Source organism: Stegostoma tigrinum, chromosome 8 (genome assembly GCF_030684315.1).
Source record: "Stegostoma tigrinum isolate sSteTig4 chromosome 8, sSteTig4.hap1, whole genome shotgun sequence".
NCBI lineage: Eukaryota > Metazoa > Chordata > Chondrichthyes > Orectolobiformes > Stegostomatidae > Stegostoma > Stegostoma tigrinum.
The window spans coordinates 103181690-103205717 of record NC_081361.1 but is presented as its reverse complement, the minus strand read 5'-3'; the positions used below and the strand labels follow the sequence as shown (position 1 = coordinate 103205717).

Below are 24028 nucleotides of genomic sequence, written 5' to 3'. Positions count from 1 at the left end.
CTCCCTATCTCTGTAACCTCTTCCAGCCCCTACACCCCCTCCTTATCGCTGTAACCTCCTCCTGCCCCCTACACCCCTCCCTATCTCTGTAACCTCCTCCAGCCCCTACACCCCGTCCCTATCTCTGTAACCTCCTCCAGCCCCTACACCCTCTCCCTATCTCTGTAACCCCCTCCAGCCCCTACACCCCTCCCTATCTCTGTAACCCCCTCCAGCCCCTACACCCCCTCCCTATCTCTGTAACCTCCTCCAGCCCCTACACCCCCTCCCTATCGCTGTAACCTCCTCCTGCCCCCTGCACCCCTCCCTATCTCTGTAACCTCCTCCAGCCCCTACACCCCCTCCCTATCTCTGTAACCGCCTCCAGCCCCTACACCCCCTCCCTATCTCTGTAACCTCCTCCAACCCCTACAACCCCTCCCTATCTCTGTAACCTCCTCCAGCCCCTACACCCCCTCCCTATCTCTGTAACCTCCTCCAGCCCCTACACCCCCTCCCTATCTCTGTCACCTCCTCCGGCTCCTGTACCCCGCCATATCCCTGTAATATCCTGGGATCAATTCTTGAAAGCTTCGTCAGGATTCCCTCCAATGCCAGCACATCTTTCCTTGGATACTCGGCCCAAAACTGCTGACAGTATTTCAAATGCAGGACATTGCATCATAGAGTCATACAGCACAGAAACAGGCCTTTCGGTCCAAACGGTCCATGCTCGCCCATGTTCCCAAACTAAACCAGCCCCACCTGCGTACACTTGGGGCATTTCGCTCCAAATCTTTCCTGTTCATGTAATTATCCAAATTTCTTTTAAATATTGTAACTGATCCTGCATCTACCGCTTTCTTTGGCAGTTCAGTCCCACACGTGAGCCACTGTCTGTATAAAAAAGTTCCCTCCATGTCCTTTGCCAAACTTTTCACTTTCACCTTAAACATATGCCTCTGGTGTTGAACTCCCCCTCCCCTGGGGAAAAGACCATGCTGTTTACCTTATCCATGCCCCTCATGATTTTATAAACCTCTATAGGGTCACCCCCTCAGACTCCTATGAACTGAGTCCTAGCTTATCCAAATTATTCTTATAACTCAAACCCTCCATCCTTGGAAACATCCTGTTCAATCTCTCCTAAACCACATTTAGAGTACTGTGTACAGTTCTGGTCACCACATTACCAAAAGGATGTGGATGCTTTGGAGACGGTGCAGAGGAGGTTCACCAGGATGTTGCCTGGTATGGAGGGTGCCAGCTATGAAGAGAGGTTGAGTAGATTAGGATTATTTTCATTAGAAAGACGGAGATTGAGGGAGGACCTGATTGAGGTCTACAAAATCATGAGGGGTATAGACAGGGTGGATAGCAAGAAGCTTTTTCCCAGAGTGGGGGACTCAATTACTAGGGGTCATGAGTTCAAAGTGAGAGGAGGAAAGTTTAAGGGAGATATGCGTGGAAAGTTCTTTACACAGAGGGTGGTGGGCGCCTGGAACGCGTTGCCAGCGGAGGTGGGAGACGCAGACACGTTAGTGTCTTTTAAGATATATCTGGACAGGTACATGGATGGGCAGGGAGCAAATGGACACAGACCGTTAGAAAATAGATGACAGGTTAGACAGAGGATCTTGATTGGCGCAGGCTTGGAGTTCCAAAGGGCCTGTTCCTGTGCTGTAGGTTTCTTTGTTCTTTGTTCTTCTTTAAGCCCTCTCTCATGTAATAATAATCTTCCTGTACCAGGGTGATCTGAACTGTACACAGTACTCAGTACAGAGGATTGGCCACGGTCTTGCACAACCTCAGTATGGCATCCCAACTCCTGTACTCAGTGCTCTGAGCAATGATGGCAAATGTGTTAAACACCTTTTTAACCAGCATGTCTACCTGTGAAGCAAATTTCAAAGAATTATGTACCTGAGCTCCTGGGTCTCTGTGTTCTACAACATGACCCAGGGCCCTACCATTCAGTGCATAAGTCCTGCCCTTGTATGCTTTTCCAAAATTCTAACCCTCTTGAAATGAATTCAAACATTGCAATTGCCTTCCAAACTGCCAACTGAAACTGTGTTAACCTGAGAGAATCCTGAACTGTGATTCCTAAGCCCCTTTGTGCTTCAGGTTTCAAAAGCCTTTCCTGATTTAGAAAATTGTCCGTGCTTGTGTAACCTCGTGCCTTCCCACATTGTATCCCATCTGCTGCTTCTTTCCCCGCTCTCCTAACTTGGCCAAGTCCTTCTAGAGTGGCCCCTCAATGCTACCTAACACTTGATCTATCTTTTTGTCATCTACAAACCTAGCAATAATGCTCTCAGTTCCTTTGCCCAGATTGTTAATGTTTTAATGTCCCAAAATGGACCACGACAGAACTCCACTCACTGCCATCCTGGAAAACACCCCTATATCCCCACCCTCTGCCTTCTGCCAGTCAGCCAATCCTTTATCCATGCCAATACCTTGCCCTAACACCATGGGTTCTTCTTATTTAGCAGCCTCCTGTGCAGCACCTTATCAAAAGTCTTTTGGAAATCCAAACAGATCACATCGACTGGCTCTCCTTTGTCTAACTTGTGCATGGCCTCCTCAAAGAATTTTAACAAGAACCTTAAACGACCTCCTCTTGACAAACTCATGTTGACTCAGCCCTATTTTACCATGCACTACCAGGTTCTCCATAATCCCATCCTTAATAACGGACTCTAAAGTCACAATCGATGTCAGGCTATCCACCCTATAGTTTCCTGTCTTTTGCCTCCCTCTCTCCTTAAACAGGGGGGTGTTACTTTAGCCACTTTCCAGTCCTCTGGGACCCTCCCTGACTCCAATGATTCCTGAAAGATCACCACCAATGCCTCCACAATCTCCTCAGGTATCCCCTTCAGAATCCCTGGGATGTAGTCCATCTGGTCTGGGACATTTATCCACCACTGACCTTGCAGCTTCCCTAGTGCCTTCCCCTGAATAAGCCACCACACTCACTTCTGACCCCTGACTCGCTGGTTCTGAGATCACTGTACTCCTTCTATTCCAGTCTCTTGTACATATTTTATTAATCCACCATAGTTGACCACACATTCAGATTCCTCAGACCTAATTCTTGAAATTCCTGCTTCAGTTGCTCTGCCTCCCAAGCTCTCTGCCCATTTCATGATCAGTCCCCTGACTGACTCAGGATAGGATCCCATTCCTGTCTCAGTCCATTCACTTTAATCTGCCGCAGGCCAGTTTCTGACAGTGTTAGCACTACCTAAATGCAGTTTGTGCCTGTGCAGCGTTTAATAGTCTTGTCTTCAAGGAGACCTAATAACATTCTCACTATTTTGTTTGCATCCAATTGCACCAAATGTCTTTAGAAATGTTTGAGCCAATGGGATTACTATCTGGAGAAACTGATATTATACCATGTCCTGGGGCAATATGAAAAATTCATCTGAGTTTTAAAAAGTTAATAAATTATACCGTCAGTAAAAGTGACCGTGAAATTGTCAGATTGTGGTAAAAATATGATTTATTCCCCAATGTCCTTTCACAAAGAAACCAGCTCACCATGTGCCTCCAGTCATAAAACATTGTCATTAATTCCTCAGCACTTCCTGAGCCCAGCAACGGGCTGAGATTTTCAAACAGACTGATAGACTGAGCATCAGCTTGACAGGACGGCTCAGACCCTGCCTTCGCCCTCGTGTCAGACAATAACAGACACTATGCTGCCCCCTCCACCCCCTTTCCAAGGGCAATTCAAGGCAGGTGAGAAACAGTGGCCCTCAGCACTGCTCACAATAAAACAATTTCATTCGCAATGACTCGCATCTTCGCAGCTTCCCTGACACTGACTTCGTCAGAACTTTCGAGGTGGGGAAACAGGATCAGGTAGAAAGTCAGGTGTTTCTCACCCATTGGTGCAGACTGGATGGGCTGAAGGGCCTCCTCAACACTGTATGATTCCAGCATTCTGACTCATCAGTCCTTTTGTAATTTATTTATGAGATTTATAGATGACCAATGGTCAGACCCATCACTGTCCCTCCTGAATGGGATTCGAGGATATGGCAGTGAGCAGGCTTCTCAGATTGAACAGAATTGTCTGGCTTGGCCATTTGTGAGCAACCTCATTGCTGTGGGACTGGAGTCATGCGTAGTCCAAACCAGATAAAGTTGGTAGATCTGCCTCCCTAAGGGACTATAATGAACCAGGTGGGCACTTTTCTTAATGACAATCCAATAATTTTATGGTCGCCATCTCAGAGATTATTTTCTAAACTTCAGATTGATGAATTGAATGTACACTCCACCAGCTGCTCTAGCCTCAGGACTGTGTATCCAGTTTGTGGAAATAGATTGCCCTGAACCTTCTCTGCTCTCAGGAGAACAATCCCAGCTCCTGCAGTCTCTCCACATCCCAAGGAGCTTTCTGCTTCACTGTATCAGCACCACAGATCATTGGTATTCCATTACCATTTACAAAGCAGGATCCCAAAATGAATTGGAAACAATCTGTAATTTCCCTGCTGTTGTTTCAGGGATGGACATTGGCTGGGAGCCCAGGGGTTATTCCCTGCTGCACGAAACCTGGTCTCACTTTCAAGGTGGAAACATCATGGACTATTCACTGGCGAATAACTCCATGATGTGGAGGTGCCGCTGTTGGACTGGGGCACTCACGGTCAGAAGTCACATGACACCAGGGTATAGTCCAACAGGTTTATTTAAAATCACAAACTTTTGCAGCGCTGCCCCTTCATCAGGTGAAGTGACTCGGTCAGTGCACGAAAAGCTTGTGGTTTCAAATAAGCCTGTTGGACTATAACCTGGTGTCGTGTGGTTCCTGACTTGTATTCGTGCCTCCCCCCCACCCCACCCCCCGCGACAGAGGAGGCACACTCCTGGTGAACCCCAACAGCTTGGTGATTACATATTGGAGGGGGGGAACCAAGTAATAGGAGTTTGGTCATGACTGTGACTGGTTACCAGACAGAAAGCAGAGAGCGTGAATAAAGGGGGCATTTTGAAATTGTCTGGATGTGAGGACTGGAGTGTGACAGGGATCAGTGCTGGGACCTCGGCTATTTCCGATCGATATTGATTATCGAAATGAAGAGACCGAGGGTAATGTATTGATGTTTACTGTTAACACAAAGCTGGTTGGAAAGATAAGCTGTGGGCAGCACACAGAGACGGTGCAAAGAGATACTGAGAGCATCAGTGAGTGGGCAAATAGATTTTAACAGGGGGATGTGATATCATAAGGATAGAAAAGGCAAGTATTTTTTAAAGTGTGAAGCTTGTAAAAATTGACATTCATAGAATTACAGGTGTATTTGTACAAGGACCCGAGAGTTAGCACGCAGGTACAGCAAATATCATGTTCAGCACCATTTGCAACTCCTTAGGTGCTGAAACAATTCATGTTTAAATGCAACAACATCTGGACAATATCCAGATTTGGCCTGACAAGCAACATTCACGCCTTATAAAATGCAGCGAAATTACTATCGCCAAGAAGTAAAAGGAGGGAGGTGATGGCCGAGTGCAATTATCACTGGACTGTTAATCCAGGCACCCAGATAATGTTCCGGGGACCCAGGTTCGAATCCTGCCACGGCAGATGGTGGAATTTGAATTCAATAAATATCTGGAATTAAGAATCTAATTATGACCATGAATCCATTATTGATTGTTGGGAAAAATCGTCTGGTTCACTACTGTCCTTTAGGGAAGGAAACTACCCTCCTTACCTGGTCTGGCCTACATGTGACTCCAGGCCCACAGCCATGTGGTTGGCTATGAGCTGCCCACTGGGTAATTAGGGATGGGCTGTAGATGCCGCCGACGCCAACGACATCCACCCATGAATAAATAAAGAGAAGAGAAAATCTAATCACCTTCCCTTGGCATTTAATGGTGTTACCATCAGTGATTCCGCCACTATCAACTTCCTGGGGATTACTACTGACCAGAAACTCAACTGGATTTGCCACATAAACACAGCGGCTACAGGAGCGGGCCTGAAGCTGGGAATACTATGGTGAGTAACTCACCCCCTGACTCCCCAGAGCCTGTCCCACCATCTACAAGGCACAAGTCAGGAGTGTGATGGAATACTCCCCACTTGCCTGGATGGGGGCAGCCCCAACAACACTCAAGAAGCCCAACACCATCCAGGACAAAGCAGCCGCTTGATTGGCACCACATCCACAAGCACCCACTCCCTCCACCCCTGACACTCAGTTTGTACTGTCTATTCACCAAATATCCTCAGATGGCACTTCCAAACCCACGGCCACTTCCAGTTAGAAGCACAAGGACAGCAGATACATGGGAACAGTGACACTTCCAAGACACTCACCATCCTGACTTGGAAATGTATTGCCGTTCCTTCACTGTCGCTGGCTCTAAATCCTGGAATTCCCTCTCTAAGGGTCAACCCACAGCACGTAGACTGCAATGGTTCAAGAAGGCAGCTCATCCCACCTTCTCAAGGGGCAACTAGGGACGGGGTGTAAACGCTGAGCCCAGCCAGCGGTATCCACATCCCAGGAATTTAGAAAAAGCTTGGCCTTCAATCCAAGAGGATTGTGGGGCAGTAATAAAGATGCCTCGATCCAAATGTGCTGGATTTTCAGGGGGGCTGACAGCTTAAATATGGTGGGCTGTGTTGCTCTGCGTATTGATGGGAGGATGGAGTGCAGTGCAGGAGTAAGGAGGTGATGTTGGAGCTGTACAGGGATTTGGTTAGCCAACAGCTGGAATACTGTCTACAGTTCCAATCCCCACATTATAGAAAGGATGTGTTTGTACTGGAGGGGAACAGAGGGAGATTCACCAGGATGTTGCCTGGGATGGAGCATCTTAGCAACAGAGAGAGGCTGGATAAGCTCACATTGTTTACTTTGGAGCAGAGAGTGCTGAGGGTGGACCTGATAGAGGGGTATAAGACCATATGGGGCATGAACAGGGTGGAAAGAGAGCAGCTGTTCCCCTTAGTTGAAAGGTCAACAATAATGGGATGTAATTTTAAAGTGAAAGGCAAGAGGTTTAGAAGGGATTTGAGGAAAACTGTTTTCACCCAGAGAATGGGGGAATGTTCTGGAATGCCCTGCCTGGGATGGTAGTTGGCGCAAGAAACCTCACAATTTTTAAAAAGTACTGAGATGAGCAACTGAACTGTCATAACATTGAAGGCCAAGGGACTAGTGCAGGAAACGGAGATGGGAGTAGGTAGTTTGGTGCAGGCTCCATGGACAGAAGGGCCTTGCCTGTGCTGTATGACTCAATGACTCAAAAGATACCAGTAGATAATGACCACTTGACCCCTCAAAACTGCTCCATTTGAAGAGTTTGCAGTTTGTGTTGTTGGAAAGTTAGGAGGGGGTAGGATTTGGGAGAATTGGGTGGTTAGAGTTTTAGAGCTGACTGGGGTGGGGGGCCGTGTTGGGTGGGAATTTGCACAGTGGGCGAGTTTGGCAGATTGAGTAGTTGGGGGGATGGGGCTTGGGACAGTTTGGGGTTGGGGATTGAATAGTTAAAGGGGGGTAGTGAGTTTTGAGAAGATTTGTAAGGGGGGTAGGTTTGTGTGTAAAGGCACCGGCAAGCAAGAAGTTGGTTTGAAGTGTGTCTACTTCAATGCCAGGAGCGTCCGGAATAAGGTGGGTGAACTTGCAGCATGGGTTGGTACCTGGGATTTCGATGTTGTGGCCATTTCGGAGACATGGATAGAGCAGGGACAGGAATGGTTGTTGCAGGTTCCGGGATTTAGATGTTTCAGTAAGAACAGAGAAGATGGTAAAAGCTGGCGGAGGTGTGTCATTGTTGGTCAAGGACAGTATTACATTGCAGAAAGGATGTTTGGGGACTCGTCAACTGAGGTAGTATGGGCTGAGGTTAGAAACAGGAAAGGAGAGGTCACCCTGTTGGGAGTATTCTATAGGCCTCCGAATAGTTCCAGAGATGTAGAGGAAAGGATAGCAAAGATGATTCTTGATAGGAGTGAGAGAGACAGGGTAGTTGTCATGGGGGACTTCAACTTTCCAAATATTGACTGGGAACATTACAGTTCGAGTACTATAGATGGGTCAGTTTTTGTCCAGTGTGTGCAGGAGGGCTTCCTGACACAGTATGTAGATAGGCCAACAAGGGGCGAAGCCACATTAGATTTGGTACTAGGTAATGAGCCTGGCCAGGTGTTAGATTTGGAAGTAGGTGAGCACTTTGGTGATAGCGATCACAATTCTGTTATGTTTACTTTAGTGATGGAAAGGGATAGGTGTATACCACTGGGCTAGAGTTATAGCTGGGGGAAAGGCAATTACAATGAGATTAGGTAAGATTCAGGGACCATAGGATGGGGAAAGAAACTGCAGGGGATGGGCACATTAGAAATGTGGAGCTTATTCAAGGAAAAGCTCCTGTGTGTCCTATATAACTATGTACCTGTCAGGGAGGGAGGAAGCTGTAGAGCGCGGGAGCCATGGTTTACGAAGGAGGTGGAATCTCTGGTCAAGAGGAAGAAGCAGGCTTATGTTAGGATGAGACGTGAAGGCTCAGTTAGGGCACTTGAGGGCTATGAGGTAGCCAGGAAAGACCTAAAGAGAGAGCTCAGAAGAGCCAGGAGGAGACATGAGAAGTTGTTGGCAGATAGGATCAGGGTAAACCCTAAGGCTGTCTATAGGTATTTAAGGAATAAAAGAATGACGGAAGTAAGATTAGGCCCAATCAAGGATAGTAGTGGTAAGTTGTGTGTGGAGTCAGATGAGATAGGGGAAGCACTAAATGAATAGTTTTCAACAGTATTCACTCCAGAAAAGGACAATGTTATCAAGGAGAATGCTGAGATACAGGCTACCAGACGAGGTGGGATTGAGGTTCACAAGGAAGAGGTATTAGAAATCCTACAGAGGGTGAAGATAGATAAGTCCCCTTGGCCGGATGGGATTTATCCTCGGGTCCTCTGGGAAGCCAGGGAGGAGATTGCCAAGCCTTTGGCATTGATCTTTAACTCGTCATTGTCTACAGGAATAGTGCCAGATGACTGGAGGATAGCAAATGTGGTTCCCCTGTTCAAGAAGGGGAGTAGAGACAACCCTGGTAAGTATAGACCAGTGAGCCTTACCTCAGTTGTTGGTAAAGTGTTGGAAAAGGTTATAAGTGCTACCATTTATAATTATCTAGAAAAGAATAAATTGATTAGGGATAGTCAGCATGGTTTTGTGAAGGGAAGGTCGTGCCTCACAAACCTTATTGAGTTCTTTGAGAAGGTGACCAAACAGGTAGATGAGAGTAAACCGGTTGATGTGGTGTATATGGATTTCAGTAAGGCGTTCGATAAGGTTCCCCACAATAGGCTATGCTACAAAATGCGGAGGAATGGAATTGTGGGAGATATAGCAGTTTGGATTGGAAATTGGCTTGCTGAAAGAAGACAGAGGGTGGTAGTTGGTGGGAAATGTTCATCCTGGAGACCAGTTACTAGTGGTGTACTGCAAGGGTCGGTGTTGGGTCCACTGCTGTTTCTCATTTTTATAAATGACCTGGATGAGGGCGTACAAGGATGGATTAGTAAATTTGCAGACGACACTAAGGTCGGTGGAGTTGTGGATGGTGACGAAGGATGCTGTAGGTTGCAGAGAGACATAGATAAGCTGCAGAGCTGGGCTGAGAGGTGGCAAATGGAGTTTAATGCAGACAAGTGTGAGGTGATGCACTTTGGTAGGAGTAACCGGAAGGCAAAGTACAGGGCTAATGGTAAGATTCTTAGTAGTGTAGATGAGCAGAGAGATCTCGGTGTCCATGTGCGCAGATCCTTGAAAGTTGCCACCCAGGTTGACAGGACTGTTAAGAAGGCATACAGTGTTTTAGCTTTTATTAATAGAGGGATCGAGTTCCGGAACCAAGAGGTTATGGTGAATCTGTACTGGCCGCACTTGGAGTATTGTGTACAGTTCTGGTCACCGCATTATAAGAGGGATGTGGAAGCTTTGGAAAGGGTGCAGAGGAGATTTACTAGGATGTTGCCTGGTATGTAGGGAAGGTCTTACCAGGAAAGGCTGAGTGACTTGAGGCTGTTTTCATTGGAGAGAAGAAGGTTGAGAGGTGGCTTAATTGAAACATATAAAATAATCAGAGGGTTAGATAGGGTGGATTGGGAGAGCCTTTTTCCTAGGATGGTGACGGCGAGCACGAGGGGGCATAGCTTTAAATTGAGGGGTGAAAGATATAGGACAGATGTCAGAGGTAGTTTCTTTACTCAGAGAGTAGTAAGGGAATGGAACGCTTTGCCTGCAACGGTAGTAGATTCGCCAACTTTAGGTACATTTAAGTCGTCATTGGATAAGCGTATGGACGTACATGGAATAGTGTAGGTTAGATGGGCTTGAAATCGGTATGACAGGTTGGCACAACATCGAGGGCCGAAGGGCCTGTACTGTGCTGTAATGTTCTATGTTCTATGTTCTACGTGTTCGGATTGGGGGTTTCGGGACAGTTTGGAGTTTGGTTGGCTTGAGTATTTTGGAGGCTTTTGCATTGTTTGGGATTTCAGGATGAGAGGTTTTGGGGAATGTATCATTTGGGGGTTTCTGTTTCAGGAAATGGTTGATTTAATTATTCCTGGGGTAGGAATATCTGGAGATTACATAAAGTGGGTGAGTGTGTGACTCACTCGATATAGGGGATCAGCACACCACCAGGACAGATTCCATTCCCTGTGATTGGCAACCACCATAGATCATAAGGAACAAGAACACAATTAGGCTATTCGGCCCCTTGAGCCTGGTCAGCCATTCAATAGCATCATGGCTGATCCGATATTCCTCACATCAACTTTCCTGTCCTTTTCCATATACCCCAATTCCCTTGTTGATCAAGGATCCATCTATCTTAGCTTTAGATATCCACAAGGCCTCTTTCCCCACAGTTCTCTGTGGCATGGAGTTCCAAAGACTCTCAATCCTCTGAGAGAAGAAATTCCTCCTCATCTCAGTCTTAAATTGGTGCACCTTTACTCTAAGACTGTGCCCTCTGGTCCTAGACTCTCCTATGAGCAGGAACATTCTCTCAGCATTGACCCTGACCAGCCCCTTAAGAATCCTGTATGTTTCAATGCGATCACCTCTCATTCTTCTAAGCTGCAGTGAGTAGAGTCCCACCCTACTACTCCATCCTGGGGATCATCCCAGTGACCCTTCTCTGAACTGCCTCCAATAAAGTATTATCTTTTGTTACATGTCCAGCAAGACTCACCTTAGCACCTTCTTTTCCAGCCGCTCCTGGGAGGCCTTGCTCCCCGGGTGGCCCAGGGGGTCCTGGGTGTCCTCGCTCACCTAACGGCCCAGTCTCTCCGGTCGGACCCTAAAACCAACAACAATAGTTTGGAGGCATGGTTCACCATGAAAGGACCAAAGTCGCTGAAAAAACTTTTACTAAACTTATCATTAACACAATTAATATATCATTAACGTTTTGTTAACATATAATTGGCTTATCATTAAACAGTGAGATCTCTCTCCAAAACAGAGAAGTAATTCTGAAATTAAAGCCATTTGCTATTAATTGGCTGGAACTATTAATGATTTCTAATGACGAGGGGATACTGTGAGCCGAGAGAAAGACGTTTGCCACCCGCAGGGAAAGTGGGGTGAGGAATGTGGGACTCACTCCCACCGGGAGAGGGGGGGAATGTGGGACTCACTCCCACAAGGAGTGGGGGGGAATGTGGGACTCACTCCCACCGGGAGGGGGGTGGAATGTGGGACTCACTCCCACCGTGAGGTGGGGGAATGTGGAACTCACTCCCACCGGGAGAGGGGGGGGAATGTAGGACTCACTCCCACAAGGAGTGTGGGGCGAATGTGGGACTCACTCCCACCGGGAGAGGGGGGGAATGTGGGACTCACTCCCACAGGGAGGGGGGGGGGCGGAATGTGGGACTCACTCCCACAAGGAGTCGGGGGGGGGAATGTGGGACTCACTCCCACAGGGAGAGGGGGGGAATGTGGGACTCACTCCCGCCGGGAGAGGGGGGGAATGTGGGACTCACTCCCACTGGGAGAGGGTGGGAATGTGGGACTCACTCCCACAGGGAGAGGGGGGGAATGTGGGACTCACTCCCACAAGGAGTCGGGGGAGAATGTGGGACTCACTCCCACAGGGAGAGGGGGAGAATGTGGGACTCACTCCCACAAGGAGTCGGGGGAGAATGTGGGACTCACTCCCACAGGGAGAGGGGGGGAATGTGGGACTCACTCCCACAAGGAGTCGGGGGAGAATGTGGGACTCACTCCCACAGGGAGAGGGGGAGAATGTGGGACTCACTCCCGCTGGGAGAGGGGGGGAATGTGGGACTCACTCCCACCGGGAGGGGTTGAGGGGAATATTGTAATTGGCGGCACGGTGTCTCAGTGGTTAGCACTGCAGCCTCACAGCGCCAGGGACCCGGGTTCGATTCCAGTCTCGGGCAACTGTCCGTGTGGAGTTTGCACATTCTCCCCGTGTCTGTGTGGGTTTCCTCTGGGTGCTCCGGTTTCCTCCCACAGTCCAAAGATGTGCAGGCTAGGTGAATCGGCCATGCTAAATTGCCCGTAGTGTTCAGGGGTGTGTGAGTTATAGGGGGATAGGTCGGGGGGGGGTTGCTTCAAGGGGCAGTGTGGACTTGTTGGGCCGCAGGGCCTGTTTCCACACTGTAGGGAATCGAATCTAACTTAATCTTGTCAGAATAGTGAGGGAGGCGCTGGATTAAACCACAAGGTCGGGGGTGGGGAGCGGAACTAAAGGACCTGCTGACAGAGTGAGACACGAAGGGGCTGGGAGGTAGGGGAATCCCCAGCATGGGGCAGATGGGCTGAATGGCCTGTTTCTGTGCTGGAGGATTTGATGGAATTCTGTTTGTGCCTCAGGGTGGAGAACTATTCTTTTGATCTAAACATCATGGATCTGGATTTCCAGAATAACCAATAGAATTGCAGGATAATGTGGGACACTCCCACATTCCATCGTTTCTTCAGGGCAGGATCTTCACATCCTGCTGGTCCCTGAGAAATGTTCAGGGAATGAAACACAGACAGGAACGTGCAGAGGGTCACTGCCCTGCTCGATTCCAGAGAGAAACTGAGCCGATCCCCAGGACAGTGCTCTCCTGTCACCAATGACATGGTCCACTCTCCAGCTACTGTACAACACCCCACCTACCCCGCACCCACACCCCGCACCCCACACCCCGCACCCACACCCCGCACCCACACCCCAAACCCACAGCCCACACCCCACACCCACAGCCCACACCCACACCCCACACCCCACACCCCACACCCACACCCCACACCCACACCCCACACCCTACACCCCACACCCCACACCCTACACCCCACACCCACCTACCCCGCACCAACACCCCACACCACACACCCTACACCCCACACCCCACCTACCCCACACACACACCCCACACCCTACACCCCACACCCCACCCACCCCGCACCACACACCCCGCACCCCACATCCCACCTACTCCGCACCCACACCCCACCTACCCCGCACCACGCACCCCGCACCACACACCCCGCACCCCACATCCCACCTACCCCGCACCCCGCACCACACACCCACACCCCACACCCCACCTACCCCGCACCCACACCCCACACCCCACCTACCCCGCACCCACACCCCGCACCCACACCCCACACCCCGCACCCACACCCCACACCCCACCTACCCCACACCCACACCCCACACCTCACACCCACACCCACACCCACACCCCACACCCACACCCCGCAACCACACCCCACACACCACACCCACCACACCCACACCCCACCTACCCCACACCCACACCCCACACCCCACACCCACACCCACACCCCACACCCACACCCCGCAACCACACCCCACACACCACACCCACACCCCACACCCACACCCACACCCCACACCCACACCCTACACCCTACACCCCACACCCCACATCCCACACCCTACACCCCACACCCACACCCCACCTACCCCGCACCCACACCCCACACCCACAGCCCACACCCACACCCCACACCCCACACCCCACACCCACACCACACACCCACACCCAACACCCCACACCCCACACCCACATCCCACACCCCACACCCACACCCCACACCCCACATCCCACACCCCACACCCACACCCCACCTACCCCGCACCCATACCCCAAACCCACAGCCCACACCCCACACCCACAGCCCACACCCACACCCCACACCCCACACCCACACCACACACCCACACCCCACACCCCACACCCACATCCCACACCCCACACCCACACCCCACACCCACACCCCACCCACCCCGCACCACACACCCCGCACCCCACATCCCACCTACTCCGCACCCACACCCCACCTACCCCGCACCACGCACCCCGCACCACACACCCCGCACCCCACATCCCACCTACCCCGCACCCCGCACCACACACCCCGCACCCCACATCCCACCTACCCCGCACCGACAAACCACCCACCCCGCACCACACACCCCGCACCCCACATCCCACCTACCCCGCACCCACACCCCACCCACCCCGCACCCACACCCCACCCACCCCGCACCACACACCCCGCACCCCACATCCCACCTACCCCGCACCCACACCCCACACACCCCGCACCATGCACCCCACCTACCCCGCACCACACACCCAACCTACCCCGCACCACACACCCCACCTACCCCGCACCCCACATCCCACCTACCCCGCACCCACACCTCACCTACGCCGAACCACACACAGACCGCACCCACACCCCAAACCCTACACCCCACCTACCCCGCACCCACACCCCATCTACCCCGCATCCACACCCTGCACCCGCACCCCACCTACCCCACACCCCGCACGACACACCCTGTACCCCACATCCCACCTAACCCGCACCCACACCCCACCTACCCCACACCCCGCACCCACACCCCACCTACGCTGAACCACACACAGACCGCACCCACACCCCAAACCCTACACCCCAGATCCCACCTACACCGCACCCACACCCCACCTACCCCGCACCCACACCCCACCTACCCCGCACCCGTACCCACACCCCATCTACCCCACACCCCGCACTACACACCCTGTACCCCACATCCCACCCACCCCGCACCATCTACCCCGCACCCACACCCCACCTACACCGAACCACACACACACTGCACCCACACCCTACAGCCCACGCCCTACCTACCCCACACCACACACCTCGCACCCACATCCCACCCCCCACCTACCCCGCACCACACACACCACACCCACACCCCATATACCCCGCACCCACCTACCCCACACCCACACACCACTGACACTGAACCACAGACACCACACCCACACCCTACACCCCACACCCCACCTACCCCGCAACACACACACCGCACCCACACCCCAAACCCCACATACCCCGCACCCACACCCCACCTACACCGAACCACACACACTGCACCCACACCCTACACCCCACACGCCACCTACCCCGCAACACACACACCACACCCACACCCCACACCCCACATACCCCGCACCCCACCTACCCCAAATCCCACATACCCCGCACCCAAACCCCACCTACCCCGCAACACACACACCACACCCACACCCCACACCCCACATACCCCGCACCCCACCTACCCCAAATCCCACATACCCCGCACCCAAACCCCACCTACCCCGCAACACACACACCACACCCACACCCCACACCCCACATACCCCGCACCCCACCTACCCCAAATCCCACATACCCCGCACCCAAACCCCACCTACCCCGCAACACACACACCACACCCACACCCCACACCCCACATACCCCGCACCCCACCTACCCCAAATCCCACATACCCCGCACCCAAACCCCACCTACCCCGCAACACACACACCACACCCACACCCCACACCCCACATACCCCGCACCCCACCTACCCCAAATCCCACATACCCCGCACCCAAACCCCACCTACCCCGCAACACACACACCACACCCACACCCCACACCCCACATACCCCGCACCCCACCTACCCCAAATCCCACATACCCCGCACCCAAACCCCACCTACCCCGCAACACACACACCACACCCACACCCCACACCCCACATACCCCGCACCCCACCTACCCCAAATCCCACATACCCCGCACCCAAACCCCACCTACCCCGCAACACACACACCACACCCACACCCCACACCCCACATACCCCGCACCCACACACCACCTACCCCAAACCCCACACACACCACACCTACACCCCACCTACACCGAACCACACACACTGCACCCACACCCTACACCCCACACCCCACCTACCCCGCAACACACACACCGCACCCACACCCCACCTACCCCGCACCCACACACCACCTACACCAAACCACACACACCACACCCACACCCCACCTACACCAAACCACACACCCCGCACCCACACCCCACCTACCCCGCACCCAGCACCCGACAGTCCACACTCCACCTACCCCGCACCACACACACACCGCACACACACCCCACACCCCATCTACATCGCTCCACACACCCCACCTACCCTGCACCACACACACATACCCCACCTACCCCGCACCCACACCCCACCTACACCTCCCCTACACCCCAAACCCCACACCCCACAACCCACACCTCACACCTCACACCTCACACCGTGTGGGGAGAACCCACTCCCAGGTTATCACGAGACATGCCCAGGGTTTTACATTCCCGCACAGTATGATAGCTCATCTAGTCAATGACACACTCTGACAGCACACCCCAAAAATGCATCAGTGAGAGCTAACTTACCTGAGGTCCCACAACACCCCCTGGCCCAGGGGGGCCAGTCTTGCCTTGGAAACCCTGCAAATACAAAACATATTATTTTCACACGAGGGTACAGTACTGGTGGGGACAGGCCTGTCAATGTATGATACTGGGGTACAGTACCGGTGGGGACAGGTCTGTCCCTGTATAACACTGGAGTACAGTACCGGTGGGGACAGGTCTGTCCCTGTATAACATGAGGGTACAGTACCGGTCAGGACAGGGTCTGTCACTGTATAACACTGGGGTACAGTACCGGTGGGGACAGGTCTGTCCCTGTATAACATGAGGGTACAGTACCGGTCAGGACAGGGTCTGTCACTGTATAACACTGGGGTACAGTACCGTTGGGGACAGGTCTGTCCCTGTATAACATGAGGGTACAGTACCGGTCAGGACAGGGACTGACAATGTATAACACTGGGGTACAGTACCGGTGGGGACAGGGTCTATCACAGTGTAACACTGGGGTACAGTACCGGAGGGGACAGTGTCTGTCACTGTATAACACTGGGGTACAGTACTGGTGGGGACAGGGTCTGACACTGTATAACACTGGGGTACAGTAGCAGTGGGGATGGTTCTGTTGCTGTATAACACTGGGGTACAACACCGGTGGGGACGGGTCTGTCACTGTATAACACTGGGGTACAGTAGCGGTGGGGACGGGTCTGTCACTGTATAACACTGGGGTACAACACCGGTGGGGACAGGTCTGTCGCTGTGTAGCACTGGGGTACAGTACCGATGGGGACAGGTCTGTTGCTGAGTAACACTGGGATACAGTACCGGTGGGGGAAAGGGTCTGTCACTGTATAACACTGGGGTACAGTACCGGGGGGGATGGGTCTGTCACTGTATAACACTGGGGTACAGTACCGGTGGGGACAGGTCTGTCACTGTATAACACTGGGGTACAGTACCGGTGGGGACAGGTCTGTCCCTGTATAACACTGGGGTACAGTACCGGTGGGGACAGGGTCTGTCACTGTATAACACGAGGGTACAGTTCCGGTGGGGACAGGTCTGTCCCTGTGTAACACTGGGGTACAGTACCCGGTGGGGACGGGTCTGTCCCTGTATAACACGAGGGTACAGTACCGGTGGGGACAGGGTCTGTCACTGTATAACACTGGGGTACAGTACCGGTGGGGACGGGTCTGTCCCTGTATAACACTGGGGTACAGTAGCGGTGGGGACAGGTCTGTCCCTGTATAACACGAGGGTACAGTACCGGTGGGGACGGGTCTGTCACTGTATAACACTGGGGTACAGTACCGGTGGGGACGAGTCTGTCACTGTATAACACTGGGGTACAGTACCGGTGGGGACAGGTCTGTCACTGTATAACACTGGGGTACAGTACCGCTGGGGACAGGTCTGTCACTGTATAACACTGGAGTACAGTACCGGTGGGGACAGGTCTGTCCCTGTATAACACGAGGGTACAGTACCGGTGGGGACAGCGTCTGTCACTGTATAACACTGGGATACAGTACCGGTGGGGACAGGTCTGTCCCTGTATAACACGAGGGTACAGTACCGGTGGGGACAGGGTCTGTCACTGTATAACACTGGGGTACAGTACCGCTGGGGACAGGTCTGTCCCTGTATAACACGGGTACAGTGCCGGTGGGGACAGGTCTGTCATTGTATAACACTGGGGTACAGTACCGGTGGGGACAGGTCTGTCCCTGTATAACACGAGGGTACAGTACCGCTGGGGACAGGTCTGTCACTGTATAACACTGGAGTACAGTACTGGTGGGGACAGGGTCTGTCACTGTATAACACTGGGGTACAGTACCGGTGGGGACAGGTCTGTCCCTGTATAACACTGGGGTAGAGTACTGGTGGGGACAGGCCTGTCACTGTATGATACTGGGGTACAGTACCGGTGGGGACAGATCTGTCACTGTATAACACTGGAGTACAGTACTGGTGGGGACAGGTCTGTCCCTGTATAACACGAGGGTACAGTACCGGTGGGGACAGGGTCTGTCACTGTATAACACTGGGGTACAGTACCGGTGGGGACAGGTCTGTCACTGTATAACACTGGGGTACAGTACCGCTGGGGACAGGTCTGTCACTGTATAACACTGGAGTACAGTACCGGTGGGGACAGGTCTGTCCCTGTATAACACGAGGGTACAGTACCGGTGGGGACAGCGTCTGTCACTGTATAACACTGGGATACAGTACCGGTGGGGACAGGTCTGTCCCTGTATAACACGAGGGTACAGTACCGGTGGGGACAGGGTCTGTCACTGTATAACACTGGGGTACAGTACCGGTGGGGACAGGTCTGTCCCTGTATAACACGGGTACAGTACCGGTGGGGACAGGTCTGTCATTGTAAAACACTGGGGTACAGTACCGGTGGGGACAGGTCTGTCCCTGTATAACACGAGGGTACAGTACCGCTGGGGACAGGTCTGTCACTGTATAACACTGGGGTACAGTACCGCTGGGGACAGGTCTGTCACTGTATAACACTGGAGTACAGTACCGGTGGGGACAGGTCTGTCCCTGTGTAACACGAGGGTACAGTACCGGTGGGGACAGCGTCTGTCACTGTATAACACTGGGATACAGTACCGGTGGGGACAGGTCTGTCCCTGTATAACACGAGGGTACAGTACCGGTGGGGACAGGGTCTGTCACTGTATAACACTGGGGTACAGTACCGCTGGGGACAGGTCTGTCCCTGTATAACACGGGTACAGTACCGGTGGGGACAGGTCTGTCATTGTATAACACTGGGGTACAGTACCGGTGGGGACAGGTCTGTCCCTGTATAACACGAGGGTACAGTACCGCTGGGGACAGGTCTGTCACTGTATAACACTGGAGTACAGTACCGGTGGGGACAGGTCTGTCCCTGTATAACACTGGGGTAGAGTACTGGTGGGGACAGGCCTGTCACTGTATGATACTGGGGTACAGTACCGGTGGGGACAGGTCTGTCCCTGTATAACACGAGGGTACAGTACCGCTGGGGACAGTTCTGTCACTGTATAACACTGGGGTACAGTACCGGTGGGGACATGTCTGTCCCTGTATAACACTGGGGTACAGTACCGGTGGGGACAGGGTCTGTCCCTGTATAACACTGGGGTACAGTACCGGTGGGGACAGGTCTGTCACTGTATAACACTGGGGTACAGTACCGGTGGGGACAGGTCTGTCCCTGTATAACACTGGGGTACAGTACCGGTGGGGACAGGGTCTGTCACTGTATAACACTGGGGTACAGTACCGGTGGGGACAGGGTCTGACACTGTATAACACTGGGGTACAGTACCGGTGGGGACAGGTCTGTCCCTGTATAACACGAGGGTACAGTACCGGTGGGGACAGGGTCTGGCACTGTATAACACTGGGGTATAGTACCGGTGGGGACAGGGTCTGTCACTGTATAACACTGGGGTACAGTACCGGAGGGGACAGGGACTGTCACTGTATAACACTGGGGTACAGTACCGGTGGGGACAGGGTCTGTCCCTGTATAACACTGGGGTACAGTACCGGTGGGGACAGGGTCTGTCACTGTATAACACTGGGGTACAGTACCCAGTGGGGACGGGTCTGTCCCTGTATAACACTGGGGTACAGTACCGGTCAGGACGGGGTCTGTCACTGTATAACACTGGGGTACAGTACCAATGGGGACGGGTCTGACACTGTATAACACTGGGGTACAGTAGCGGTGGGGACGGGTCTGTCACAGTGTAACACTGGGGAACAGTGCCGGTGGGGACAGGGTCTGTCACTGTATAACACTGGGGTACGGTACTGGTGGGGACAGGTCTGTCACTGTATAACACTGGGATACAGAACTGATGGGGGACAGGGTCTATCAGAGTGTAACACTGGGGTACAGTACCGGTGGGGCCAGGTCTGTCACTGTATAACACTGGGGTACAGTACCGGTGGGGACAGGTCTGTCCCTGTATAACACTGGGGTACAGTACCGGTGGGGACAGGTCTGTCTCTGTATAACACTGGGGTACAGTACCGGTGGGGACAGGCCTGTCACTGTATAACATGAGGGTACAGTACCGGTGGGGACAGGGTCTGTCACTGTATAACACTGGGATACAGAACTGGTGGGGGACAGGGTCTATCACAGTGTAACACTGGGGTACAGTACCGGAGGGGACAGGGACTGTCACTGTATAACACTGGGGTACAGTACCGGTGGGGACAGGTCTGTCACTGTATAACACTGGGGTACAGTACCCAGTGGGGACGGGTCTGTCCCTGTATAACACTGGGGTACAGTACCGGTCAGGACAGGGTCTGTCACTGTATAACACTGGGGTACAGTACCGATGGGGACGGGTCTGACACTGTATAACACTGGGGCACAGTACCGGTGGGGATGGGTCTGTCCCTGTATAACACTGGGGAACAGTACCGGTGGGGACAGGGTCTGTCACTGTATAACACTGGGGTACAGTACTGGTGGGGACAGGTCTGTCACTGTATAACACTGGGATACAGAACTGGTGGGGGACAGGGTCTATCAGAGTGTAACACTGGGGTACAGTACCGGAGGGGACAGGGACTGTCACTGTATAACACTGGGGTACAGTACCGGTGGGGACAGGTCAGTCACTGTGTAACACTGGGGTACAGTACCGGTGGGGACAGGGTCTGTCGCTGTATAACACTGGGGTACAGTACCGTTGGGTCGGGTCTGTCCCTGTATAACACGAGGGTACAGTACCGGTGGGGACAGGGTCTGTCACTATATAACACTGGGGTACAGTACTGGTGGGGATGGGTCTGTCCCTGTATAACTTGGGGTACAGTAACCGGTGGAGATGGGTCTGTCCCTGTATAACACGAGGGTACAGGACCGGTGGGGACAGGGTCTGGCACTGTATAACACTGGGGTACAGTACCGGTGGGGATGGGTCTGTCCCTGTATAACACTGGGGTACAGTACCGGTGGGGACAGGTCTGTCACTGTATAACACTGGGGTACAGTACCGGTGGGGACAGGGTCTGTCCCTGTATCACTTGGGGTACAGTACCGGTGGGGACGGGTCTGTCCCTGTATAACTTGGGGTACAGTACCCGGTGGAGACGGGTCTGTCCCTGTATAACTTGGGGTACAGTACTGGTGGGGACGGGTCTGTCCCTGTATAACTTGGGGTACAGTACCCGGTGGAGACGGGTCTGTCCCTGTATAACACGAGGGTACTGTACCGGTGGGGACAGGTCTGTCCCTGTATAACACGAGGGTACAGTACCGCTGGGGACAGGTCTGTCACTGTATAACACTGGAGTACAGTACCGGTGGGGACAGGTCTGTCCCTGTATAACACTGGGATACAGAACTGATGGGGGACAGGGTCTATCAGAGTGTAACACTGGGGTACAGTACCGGTGGGGCCAGGTCTGTCACTGTATAACACTGGGGTACAGTACCGGTGGGGACAGGTCTGTCCCTGTATAACACTGGGGTACAGTACCGGTGGGGACAGGTCTGTCCCTGTATAACACTGGGGTACAGTACCGGTGGGGACAGGGTCTGTCCCTGTATAACACTGGGGTACAGTACCGGTGGGGACAGGTCTGTCACTGTATAACACTGGGGTACAGTACCGGTGGGGACAGGTCTGTCCCTGTATAACACTGGGGTACAGTACCGGTGGGGACATGGTCTGTCACTGTATAACACTGGGGTACAGTACTGGTGGGGACAGGTCTGGCACTGTATAGCACTGGGGTACAGTACTGGTGGGGACAGGTCTGGCACTGTATAGCACTGGGGTACAGTACCCAGTGGGGACGGGTCTGTCACTGTATAACACGACGGTACAGTACTGGTGGGGATAGGTCTGTCACTGAATATGGGATGGGAACCAAAATGTAGTTCAGCGATAGAAAAGGTTGAAAGTAGGGTGGTCCGAAATAAAGTTTCAGGGAAGCAAGATGGCACCGGCAAGCAAGAAGTTGGATTGAATTGTGTTTACTTCAATGCCAGGAGCGTCCGGAATAAAGTGGGTGAACTTGCAGCATGGGTTAGTACCTGGGACTTTGATGTTGTGGCCATTTCGGAGACATGGATAGAGCAGGGACAGGAATGGTTGTTGCAGGTTCCGGGATTTAGATGTTTCAGTAAGGACAGAGAAGATGGTAAAAGCTGGCGGAGGTGTGGTATTGTTGGTCAAGGACAGTATAACAGTTGCATGAAAGGATGTTTGGGGACTCGTCAACTGAGGTAGTATGGGCTGAGGTTAGAAACAGGAAAGGAGAGGTCACCCTGTTGGGAGTTTTCTATAGGCGTCCAAATAGTTCCAGAGATTTAGAGGAAAGGGTAGCCAAGATGATTCTCGATAGAAGTGAGAGAGACAGGGGGGTTGTCATGGGGGACTTCAACTTTCCAAATATTGACTGGGAACACTAAAGCTCGAGTACTATAGATGGGTCAGTTTTTGTCCAGTGTGTGCAGGAGGGCTTCCTGACACAATATGTAGATAGGGCAACAAGGGGCGAAGCCACATTAGATTTGGTACTGGGTAATGAGCCTGGCCAGGTGTTGGATTTGGAAGTAGATGAGCACTTTGGTGATAGCGATCACAATTCTGTTATGTTTACTTTAGCGATGGAAAGGGATAGGTGTATACCACTGGGCAAGAGTTATAGCTGGGGGAAAGGCAATTATGATGAGATTAGGCAAGATTTAGGGAGCATAGGATGGGGAAGGATAAACTGCCGGGGATGGGCACATTAGAAATGTGGAGCTTATTCAAGGAAAACCTCCTGTGTGTCCCAGATAAGTATGTACCTGTCAGGCAGGGAGGAAGCTGTAGAGCGCGGGAGCCATGGTTTACGAAGGAAGTGGAATCTCTGGTCAAGAGGAAGAAGAAGGCTTATGTTAGGATGAGATGTGAAGGCTCAGTTAGGGTGCTTGAGGGTTACAGGGTAGCCAGGAAAGACCTAAAGAGAGAGCTCAGAAGAGCCAGGAGGAGACATGAGAAGTTGTTGGCAGATAGGATCAGGGTAAACCCTAAGGCTTTCTATAGGTATTTAAGGAATAAAAGAATGACGAAAGTAAGATTAGGACCAATCAAGGATAGTGTGTGGAGTCAGAGGAGATAGGGGAAGGACTAAATGAATATTTTTTGACAGTATTCTCTCCAGAAAATGACAATGTTGTCGAGGAGAATACTGAGATAGGGGCTACTAGA

General features: G+C 52.5%; 1 protein-coding gene across 5 annotated transcripts in view; it reads right to left on the bottom strand.

Annotated features, from left to right (window-relative positions):
• Nucleotides 1-24028, bottom strand: part of col11a1a (collagen, type XI, alpha 1a) — a 432184-nt gene that overhangs the window by 82185 nt on the left and 325971 nt on the right. For all 5 annotated transcript variants that reach the window (XM_059648209.1, XM_059648208.1, XM_059648211.1 and 2 more), the window contains 2 exons: nt 16803-16856; nt 11224-11331 (listed from right to left, as the gene is read on the bottom strand). In XM_059648209.1, coding sequence (XP_059504192.1) covers nt 11224-11331; nt 16803-16856 — 162 coding nt within the window. The remainder of the gene's footprint in view (nt 1-11223; nt 11332-16802; nt 16857-24028) is intronic.